The 10,119-nt window shown below is 54.5% G+C and overlaps 5 protein-coding genes and 1 non-coding gene across 6 annotated transcripts in view; 2 read left to right on the forward strand and 4 right to left on the reverse strand.

Moving 5' to 3' along the window:
- The window catches only part of UMAG_15024 (uncharacterized protein), a gene marked incomplete at both ends in the record, with an annotated part of 4,128 nt that extends 2,293 nt beyond the window's left edge, over positions 1–1,835 (reverse strand). The window contains one exon of the mRNA XM_011388555.1: positions 3–1,835. Within this exon, the coding sequence (XP_011386857.1) occupies positions 3–1,835 (1,833 nt within the window). The remainder of the gene's footprint in view (positions 1–2) is intronic.
- Positions 1,836–3,356: 1,521 nt separating this feature from the next.
- UMAG_00748 (putative Splicing factor 3B subunit 5) lies at positions 3,357–3,718 on the forward strand (the record flags this gene model as incomplete). Its single annotated transcript, XM_011388225.1, has 2 exons — positions 3,357–3,445; positions 3,547–3,718. The coding sequence occupies 2 exons, from the start codon at positions 3,357–3,359 to the stop codon at positions 3,716–3,718; spliced, it is 261 nt and encodes an 86-aa protein (XP_011386527.1).
- Positions 3,719–4,413: 695 nt separating this feature from the next.
- On the reverse strand, positions 4,414–4,528 carry UMAG_16205. The gene has a single exon (XR_897716.1). It is a non-coding gene; the product is annotated as a 5S ribosomal RNA (ribosomal RNA).
- A 641-nt stretch (positions 4,529–5,169) lies between these two features.
- On the forward strand, positions 5,170–7,245 carry UMAG_00749 (uncharacterized protein; the record flags this gene model as incomplete). Its single annotated transcript, XM_011388226.1, has 1 exon — positions 5,170–7,245. The coding sequence occupies one exon, from the start codon at positions 5,170–5,172 to the stop codon at positions 7,243–7,245; it is 2,076 nt and encodes a 691-aa protein (XP_011386528.1).
- Positions 7,246–7,659: 414 nt separating this feature from the next.
- On the reverse strand, positions 7,660–9,501 carry UMAG_00750 (uncharacterized protein; the record flags this gene model as incomplete). The annotated part of the gene is made up of 1 exon (XM_011388227.1): positions 7,660–9,501. One exon carries the CDS (start codon positions 9,499–9,501, stop codon positions 7,660–7,662), a length of 1,842 nt encoding a protein of 613 aa, XP_011386529.1.
- A 311-nt stretch (positions 9,502–9,812) lies between these two features.
- UMAG_11835 (uncharacterized protein) lies at positions 9,813–10,118 on the reverse strand (the record flags this gene model as incomplete). Its single annotated transcript, XM_011388518.1, has 1 exon — positions 9,813–10,118. One exon carries the CDS (start codon positions 10,116–10,118, stop codon positions 9,813–9,815), a length of 306 nt encoding a protein of 101 aa, XP_011386820.1.
- Position 10,119: the final 1 nt, after the last annotated feature.

A 10,119-nucleotide genomic window follows, 5' to 3' on the forward strand; every position in this document is an offset into this window, starting at 1 on the left:
ACTTCGAACGACTCGACGTTAATGCTCGGGCTTGTGACATTGCCATCCGAGGGTGGCATAGGTGCGGTACGCGGATTCATGCAGTTGAATGTGTTGACTTTTGGTCGGTCGAGAGCGCCCAGCGTCGACGCCCTCTTGCGCGTCGGGAAGGGCGCGACTGCTTCAGAAGGCTCGTCAGCAAAGGTAGCAGGGAAGCTGGCCTGATGCGTCTGGTCTTGAGCCGTCTTAGGGACAGAGACAGGCGTAGGCGGAAGAGGCGGAATCGAAGCAGCAGGCACGATGTTGGCTTTACCGATGCTTGTGTTGGCCTCATCGACGCTGGTCTGTGACGAACTAAGCGACATATCATCGCTCGAAGAGGATCGACTGTTGGTTGATGACTCATCTATGGACGGATTGCTAGCTTCAAGATCGTCGTCTGAGCTTCGCGACGGCGTGTGCAATCCATTCAGCAAGTTGGTCAACGTGTCATGCGACGCACTCTTCGCTGGACCGAGTCCGAGACTCAGCGGGCGGTAGGGCAAGAGAGTCTCCTGCCCGTCTTCCGAGTCAAGATTTGGGGATAACGCAGTGTCGATGGTGTCCATATTGATGCAGATCTGTCCAGTGGATCCGGTTGCGCTGTGGAAGGAGTCGAGTGCAGAGGATGCAGCGCTCGTTGCAGTGGCTTTGCTCGATTTGCTCTGCAAGGAGCCATTGGAGGGCAATTTGTGCATCGGTGCGCTTGTTGGCGCAGGAGGCAAGCCGGCTGAGGGTGGAGGCGTCGGTAGGTGGGAGCGTCCTGGCGCGAATGAATGCACGGCGGTGAGTTTTGCGGGAGGGTTTGCTCTGAAGCGTGGAAGCATTTCAGTCTCTGGCTGAGTGGGCGACAAGGCGTCGATGAGACTTTGCATACCAACGCTCATCTGTGGCTGTTTTGCTTGTTCAGATGCCAAAGAATCGAGGCCCAAAGTGTTGCTGTTGTTTCGGTCAAAGGAGAAGTCGGCGGGAAGCTGGAGCGACTGCTCAAAAGACTCTTCGTTTCCAAAGTCGATGCCGAGATCAAGAATTGGTGTTAGAGAGGGCTCTTCCTCGTCATTTGGATCCTGCTTTGCCTGCATCTCGATGTCGACGAGGGTCTCCTTCGCTTCCGAGCTCGAAGTGGCGGAGAAATCAGGCAAGACGCCAAGGCTGCGAAGCAACATGGATGGCACCGCGCTTCGTGTAAGCTTCCTTTTCTGTTCTGAAGCGTCTATTTTCTTGTCGGTGGCGCTAGCCTTGGAAGGAGATGGCGATGTGATCCGTGGAGACTTTCCATAGGCGACAGGCTTGAGAAGGATACTGGGGCCAGGAGACAAGGCTAGCTCAGTCAAGCCTGGAGATTTGGGTGTGCGAGGTGTTTGTGGAGAAGACTGATCAGCCGATACAGGAGGTGGCATCCTTGGCGAGAGCAGCGCAGCCTTGGGCAGCTTTGGAGAGGCGAATGGCCTTGCTGAGAACAAGTTGTGCTGACGCATGGTCGTTTCTGACCTTTGTGCGAGCGGCGATTTGGCAGGTCCATGCTGAACGTTGTAAGCGCGTTCAGAAGCAAAGGTGCGATTAGGCACGCTAATGTCTTCGGCTGATATTGACTTGTCCTTGATGCGTTGTGCGTAGATGGCAGCGGCTGACGCTGGTGCTTGCGAAGGGGCGATCAAAAAGGACTTGCGCTTTTTTGCTTGCAAATATCGGCGTAACGCTACGGCGACGAAGATGGCAGAAGCAGCTACAGCGGTGCATGCAGCAGCGAGAAGCGCCGTCGAAAGCGTCGATAGACCACTACTGGAGCCAGCAGCAGCACCAGGAGTGCCCGACATGCTGGTCAGGCGAGCCCTCTTGGCAAGGTCGCGTGTCGCAGTTACCTATGATGAGTTGATGCTGTCGCTGAGCGAGACTGGATTGCAGTCGGAAATTTTATGGAGCAAGGAGGTTGCGAGTAGGGTTCTATGGCAATGGTGAAGCAGAAAGATGGATGATGTAGAGAAAAAGAGCGAGCAAGCTCGAGGCTGACATTGACGATGGCGGTCAAATGAGCTCGGAAAGGGTGGAAGGCGGCAGGAGGTGAATGCAACGAAGATCGCTATGATCATGTGTTCAGTCAGACGCAAGCGAATGAAGAGCAGGACGACGTTAAGCCACTGACGACGGTCGTGTACGAGCTTAGACGGATGGAAACGGCGGGAGCCTGCACGATATCCGAGCGTTTGCAAGATAATGACCGAAGCGAGACTGGAGAAGCGTCGATCGTGATGTGAGACCAACAAGAGCGAGTTGATGCAAGACTGCCTATGCTCTACTTTGGGCAAGAGCCCAACGGCAGCGGAAGCGGCAGCAAAAAGTTTGTACTGCAAAAAGGCATGCTCTTCCGAGGCTTCACAATCATGAATGCAACAGCGAGGTGAACATCTGCAGCTGGCAAGGTTAGTTTGCCGTAGAACCCTGAGCGACCGTAGTGTCGTTGCACGCCGGCTTCGCCACACCATAGTGTCCGCCAAAGTGTAGGCACAGCAAGCAGCAAATCATTTCGACCAAGCACAAGGCCAAGCCTTGCGAGAGGAACCTGTCAGGGAGTGAGAGATACACACACCCACTTGACAAGGTAATCGTGCAAGTGCCTTGGAAATGTGGCTCGGCAGTGATGACCGAGATGCAGCTTGCAGCTGTCAAAAAAGCCCGAGCTGTCCTTTTGTGTTTCGTAGGTACATGTACAGTAAGTTACTGTATTTCGTGTCTCGTTCTGATTATTGTCGAATTTCACGCGCCGGTACCAGACCTGACGCTTGGCGACTTGCGCGAAATCGCGTTGTTCGGCGTTGAAAGGTTGCTTGACCGAGAGAGGTCGGCTGCAGTAAGCACTATGATCGCCATTGCCTGTGCATGCGAGAGACGTTATCCGCTTTTCGTATGTAGAGCAGCAAGGGGTCGGATCGCCTCTTGTGTTGTGTAGCTTGATCGACAGCGACAGTTTTGTGGCATACTGTAAGTCGGCCATCAGCTAAAAGGTTGCTGGCGGGTGGAACCCATTGCGGAAATTCTCAATTTCCAGGGGTTGGAGCGCATATGACAGCAGCAGCACGCTTGACACACAGCGTGAAGAGTGAAGACGCGAACGTGATGTAAGGGTTCTAATTGTTGTCGTCTTAGCTGATGCTGACAAATCACGTTCACGATCGTACGGCTTAAGCCCGATCAATCGACCACCGCCGCAGACACATGAAGGATCAAGGAAGAAAAAGAAAAAACCCCCAGTGAGGACTGCAAAGCGCTCAGCCAACCTCAACCTGCTTCCTTCAGAGGCAACCACAACCTGCCTCTGTCGGTCGTCACTGAAGCTCAGAATGTCGGATCTACGATACACGGCAGCTTCGCAGCTGGAGCATCTGCATAGCAGATACACTGGCACCATCAACGCCGACACCGAGAAGTAGTGAGTGACACTCCACCACCACCTCGCTCGAGTGGTCGTTGTCGATGTGCAAAAGTGCCGTGTTTACTGACTCGACTTGGTCTTGACTTGTAACCCAAAAGCGAATGGCTCACACATCAGCTGAGGGACACAAGCTCTTCAATTGTTGGACATCCACCCCTGCTGTCCTACAATGCGCTCGCCGATGGAGAATGCAAGGCCCGCGTCAAGTTTGAACTCACCGAGAAAATGCTGCAGCCTTGCGGCCCGCCTCCGCTAAAGGAAGACGATTGACCACATGTTGTCCGAGTTATGATACCCTGAACGAACCTCGATACCCGCTCGACAACACCCTTATTCGCTCGACTGTACTTGTATCACATGCAAACTATGACTTTGCTGTCTGCGCTGCAGAACACGTCTGCTTGCTGTGTGGTATGCCTACCTTTCCCAAATCTGTTTCCCTCCCCCGCCTTCCGAGCGTTTTTCTCCCCTCATCTTTTCCTTGCTGTCCGTGTTGAACGTCTCCTCACGGTCCTGGCTTATAGAGTCACCCGCTGCCTTTTCCAATGGGCTGTCGTGGCGCTCGCTGGGACCAAGATTAAGCTCCTCGACCTTCAGACGCCCTTGGCAAAAAAGCTGACAAGCACCTTTGCCAACAGCATCCAACGGCCGGGCCTGCTACTTCCTGCGTAACTTGAACCTAGCGGCGCTTTCCATCTCGCTGCACTTTGTGTAGCGGCCGGACGTCGGAGGGAGGCGGTAGTAGGGACATTTGTGATCAACAGTGGTGCTGTCTTGTCAATAATGTCAAACCATTTGTCTCATTTCTGTCATTTGCACGTGTGTGCGATTCGCGATTCGTGACGGTAGTTCCGTTGAGCGACAAGCATCTTAAGTGGGCCGCCAAAAAGATGTAAAGGTGTTGGTGAAAACATCACAACACACCACATCATGAATTGCACATGGCACACACCGCAAAAAAAAGGAAACTGCAGCACCTAGGATTCCCGCGTGGTCCCCCACCGCAGTACTGACTAGGCGACGACTTGCTTGACTGCGCAGATCGGACGGGATGCGGTATTTTCAAGTCTCTGTGGCCGCAGATGATAGGTAGGGGCTCTTTTGACAAATATGATCAGCGTTTCAGGTCGTCCCTTGTCGAAGTCGTGATCGTTGTATGCTGTCAGCGAGTCCGCGGAATCCGTGATCTGATGGCAATCAGCAGTGTGAGTGATTTCTTGATCCACTTCTGTCACCATGCGCTGCGGGTTCCGCGTCAAATGTGATTATGCTTGCTTCGATCTTTGTTCTCGGATTTCGACATCGAGATTCACGATTTGATTGTGATTCTGCCAAACCATGCTTAATATGACGTCGACCAGATCAGCCCACTTTGCATGCTTTCCGCTTCCGGTGCAGTCAAGAGAATCAGGAAAACGACTGCCGAGATGATCGATCTGCAAGCTCATCGTCGTTCGTCGTACCCACGTCAGGTCGGCGAATAGATTGCACATACCAGATAGAGAGATAGAGGGTCTGTGTATTCCGCGGCAATGCAAATCTCTCAAGTTGTGCGGCTTTTCACGTTTTGCCGACAGTGACACTCAGATTGGGACTCTTGTTGGACATTCCGTCTTCCGACTCGATGCTGGGGGATGGTCAAGTGTGTTGTTTCATAGAGCGCGAGCTTGATGTGGTACCACCATCATCTCAGGCACTTCTGAACAGGGTCGCGCAGTCGCATGGCGTCCCTCTGGCCGTTCGGTGGGCCATCGAGCCGGGCTCAAGGTGGTGTTCTTTCTAAAGATGCCGCGCCAAGCTATGACGACTTGCGCACATGCGCAAGCGCAACGATCCCACCGCTCATCATCTGTGAGGGCTTCCTGAGCGCAGCACAGAGTGTGGTATGGGGCAACGAATTCCGCACATATCTCGGCGTGGGTCACCAACAGTTTGTTGACCAGATGCTGTCGCGCTCATCAGCTCAACGCGAACCACGGGATCATGGTCGAAAACGGCGTTCGGGACTTGGTTCAGATCGGTCGGTTATCTTTGCACCCATCGGACCGGTTTCTAGTCTGCACGATCGAGCGTGTGAACTGTTTTATGCTCTTCGAGGCGGAACGGTCGACTATGGCGAACAGCACTCTCGCCAACACGGACACTCACGCTTTGGTCGACCTTACCACCAAGGCTTGTGTCCGCGCTGGGGTCTTGGTTCGAACACGCATACTGGCTTACCTGCCCACTTTATCGGCCACAGTTTGGGCGGACCGACGATTCTCAAATTGCAACAGCTTCTAAGACAGGGATTCTTCGACCACGCTCTCGGCCTTCCCTCACAGTCAGAATGGAAAGCGCAAGATCTCATCTTATCCATCACCTCTGTCTCGTCGCCTTTTCGCGGAACCCCGCTAGTCTATAGTCTGGGCTCGGAGCCTTTGCCGTATCCGAAAGTACGCATGTTTTCGTTTGGTGATGTGCTATCCAAGCTTGTCCACATTGCGGCGTATTTGGATCTTCCGTTCTTCGATGCACATGCGGATGCGTGGCATTTTTCGGCGAAGCGGAGAAGGGCGATCAAACGGTCGCAACTGGCGGGTGGAAGCGTTGTTGGCGAGGAATCGACCAAGCGGAAAGCGGAAGACGTGCAAGCAGGGGTTGCGGTGCATCACTTGGGCGTAGAGCAGACAGCGGGAGTGAAAGACTTTTTGAAACAACTGTGGAAGAGCGACTGGGCAGGCGGTCGAGACTGTGCACCTTGGGACTGCACGTTTGCAGAACGTGATCTGGATCGGGCCTCGGACCAGTGGGGCGTGGAGGTGAACGTGGTCAAGCGGAAACGGAAGACTTGGTATCGATCGTATGCTGGAGGCATGACCGTCGCGGACGATTGCGATCAAGCGCGACCGCGTTTCCACCGACCCGAAACGTACTGGTCGCTATCACCGCTCACCTACACTGCGCATCGCATCGGTCATTTCGACTACTCGCGTCTACAGCCGTGCCCAAGCTTCCTTTCGAGCGCAGACGATAAGCATTCACGCTCAGCCATGGAAAGTCTGGACTCAAAATGGTGGGCAAACGACGGCGTGGTACCACTAGCATCGCAGTTTCATCCGTTCGATTGCGATAGACAGACATGCAGACATTTCCATGGCATGTCGGCAAGTCTGCCGTTCGGGACAAGGAGCCAACGAGCTGAATCCGTCATACAGCCCAACGAGACCACTCCTGATTCGACCAGCACTCGCATTTCGACATCAAACTCATCACCCACTTGGCCCTCAGGCACGTTGGTCAACGTGCACGACGACAACCAAATGTGCAACATGGACCGTGACGCTTTCGAGAGCTGCGTGTTACCACCACCAGCAACTCATTCGCATTCCAAGACAAACCGGTCCATGATCGGCTCTGCTCGTTCAGCTATCAGAATCGCCTATTTCACCTCACTCCGCGCTATCAACCTGCATGATCCACCACTCGTCACTCCGAGTGAAGAAGAACTTGGCTCATTTCTCCGCGATCTTGCACGCGATCCCGAACTTGGCTCTGCGCCATCCGCGTCGCGTCCAGCGCCGCCTGAACGACAAGAGCATGACAGAGAGCTGCAACGTCATCTGCTCGATCCTGCAGACAACCAGTGGTACACATTCGAGATTGACAATCTGGACCATACCTCGTTGTGCCCTTTCTGGACGGGCAGCGAGGTGCAAAAGCAATTCTGGACGGGGATCGGATTATTTTTGGCATCGGTTGATAGAAAGGCTGGCTTTCCGGTCGAGCAACAAGACGAAAGCGTACTTTCGGCCTAGTTGCGCAACTCTTGGCTAGCGTGTCGCGATTGTATAGATACCGTTTGCGATGGAATAGAGACTGCTTGCAATGACACCGTGTTGCGCGCAACCACATGGCTCCGCAGACATCTGCGGGTGCGACTTGTGAGTCGCAATAAGCACAAGCGCAAAGTGGAATCAGCTGCGACAGCTTTTCGTTCTGGCGTCGTAAGGCCGACCTGAGCAGATACGCAAGCAAGCAATCGACCATCGTACGTGTGTCTGCGAGAGACGAAAAAAGGCAGTCCTGGGATCCATTTCGTTAATAGTCATCTAAGAGAAGAGCGGGATCTATACATATCTAAACACCGTTACATGAGGGGAGAGCTAAACAGAAGGAATGAATAGGTCTAAAGAAAACAAATCTATTAATCCAAGTAAGAATCAGAGTGTTCAAGCCAGACCGAGCGAACCAGCGGGAGGAGGGAGAGTGCCAACAACGTCGCGCTCCGCCTTGAGCGACATGAGTGCCGCGGTATTGGAAACATCCATCCTAGGCGTCTGGCTGTTGAGGAACTGTTTGCGGTCATCAGCTAAGCCTTGGACTGTCATGTAGGGACTTGATCGCTGGAATTGTTGCTGTTGCTGCTGTTGCTGTTGTTGCGCTTGTTGCTGGACGCTAAGCTTCACGTTGACAGGAGCCAGACTGCTGCCATAGTATGCCGACTGTTGGTCGAGGTACAAGCTGCCGGTACCGGAGCGACCGCGAGTGGGAGCCTTGGGCATTTTGAGCGGGAAAGGTCTGGAAGCGTCCTGTTGCAAAAATGTGCCGGAAGCGGTGGGAACGGTAGGCTGCTGTGGATTAAAGCTCGACATCTTGTTGGCTGAGGGGGAGAGCAGCGGAGCGTCTGAGCCAGGTCCATTGAGAGGCGTACGAGGCGACATGGTGCTGGAGGAAGCGCCTGCCGAACTGAGCGTAGCTAGGCTGCTGTCCGAGTGCAAGCGGTGATGCGCGATACCGTTGGGTGCGGAAGAGGCGGACAAGAAGCTACCGTTGGAGGCGGACGAATGCATCGGTGGACTGACCAGCGACGATGTCGAAGCGTTCATGCCAGCCGTACGACCATTGTTGCTACCATAGACATTGCTGAGGTAGCCAGCGTGAGAGGACGACTGCGAGTTCAAGCTGGGCAACTGAGAGGTAGACGATTGAGGCGTGCCTGAATTCGGGAAGCGACCCACGGGGCTGAGCATCGATCCGGGCTGATTCACTGGCACCGAACTGCTCCGATCATACGTGTGGTGCGCAGCTTCCTGCTCGTAGCCGTAGTAGGACGGCTGCGTGGAGCCGTTGGCCTGGCCGTACCTCGCCCTTAGACCTTCACGATCGTCCATGTTGGGGCTGGGCGCGCTGGATGGCCAGGTATTGTTGGGCATCTGAAGAGACATCGGAGTACGTGGAGCGAGCACCTGAGTTCCGAAAGCTGGACTTGAAAAACTTGACTCTCCACCAGGGGTGCTGCTCAGCATACCGTCGCTGCGACTCGAGGGCGAGATGTAACCGTCGCGACCGTACGACGACATGGGACCAGAGACGGACAGGGATGGGTTGGAAGGCTGTGATCCGGTGGTAGCCCTACGCTTGTAAGGACCACGCTTGATGCCCCGACGTCTCTCCTTGCGTGCACTGTCCTGACACGTGTCGACGAGATTATACTTGACGCAACGACTGCAGGGACGACCTTCGTCGCACTTCTTGCAAGCCTTTTGGCAGTTGACACAAGCATTTTTGACCTGCTTGCGTTTGGGACGCAGGCCGGCGCCCTGAAGAGCAGCGTAGCCGTGCTGGTGTGCCAAGAGGTCTGGGTGATGACTCTGGAAATGGCTGCTGGACATGACATCCGGGTGATTCATCTGGTGGGCAGCGTAAAGCTGACTGTTAGCGTCCATCTGAGGAGAAGAGGTGTGGTGCGAGTAGTAGCCAGGATGCTGTTGTTGCTGTTGCTGCTGCTGCTGTTGTTGTTGTTGTTGTTGTTGCTGCTGCTGCTGCTGCTGTGAAGCAATCTCGTGCGATTGGTGCTGAGCGGGATGGCCGTAGAAGCCTTGACTGGGGTAGGCGAACTGGGAACCGACGTGCGAGGCGCCATATTGGTTCATCTGCTGCTGGTGGTGAGCGTAACCAGGAGGAGGAAGAGAAGAGTTCGAGTCAGGTGCTTGATTGAGGTGATGCGGGTGCATCGGTGGAGCCATGCCGTACGACATGCCGTTAATAGGAGCGCCTGGTCGACCAGACATCTGAGAGCAAGCAAGCTGAGCGAGCGAGCTAAGCGAAGTCGATTGGGGATGGTGGTCGTCGCTCAGAGCGAGTGTGTGTGTGTGGATCAAAGAGGGCAGGAAGGTGGTATATGCGTTGTGTATAGAGGTTGCTGGAGCGAGCAATGACGATTCTAAGCTGCAACGATGGAGGCGAGATGATCCAAGGTGACAAGGACGAGGTGGAGATGATGTTGTTTAGGGATGGCGGAGAAGCGAGAGAAGGATCGTCAGAAGGAAGAGCGGAGCATCAGGGGAACGTCGGAAGCAGATTGGTTCGAGGAGAGACGCATCTATAAGGGGAAGCGGACGGAGTTCAAGTCTGACAAGCGAAAACAGAGAGGCGGGCAGGGGAAGAGAGGAGAGGAGAGGATGATCTGAACAAGGGCCCACGGCGGTACGAAGTTTGGCAGGGTCGGAGACGGAACTTTGAATCTCAATGTGCCACAGGTAAGCAAAGCGTCAGCGAGCGACATACAGGGAGTGAAGCGGCGGAGCGACAGAGCAGAGCAGCCAGCAAAGCCAGTTGGTTGTTCAAGGCAGACTGGGCGGGGGGAACTTTGCAAGTCGCCAAAGATGTCACGGCAATTCAGCAGCATC

This window comes from Mycosarcoma maydis, chromosome 1 (assembly GCF_000328475.2).
Source record: "Mycosarcoma maydis chromosome 1, whole genome shotgun sequence".
Lineage (NCBI taxonomy): Eukaryota > Fungi > Basidiomycota > Ustilaginomycetes > Ustilaginales > Mycosarcoma > Mycosarcoma maydis.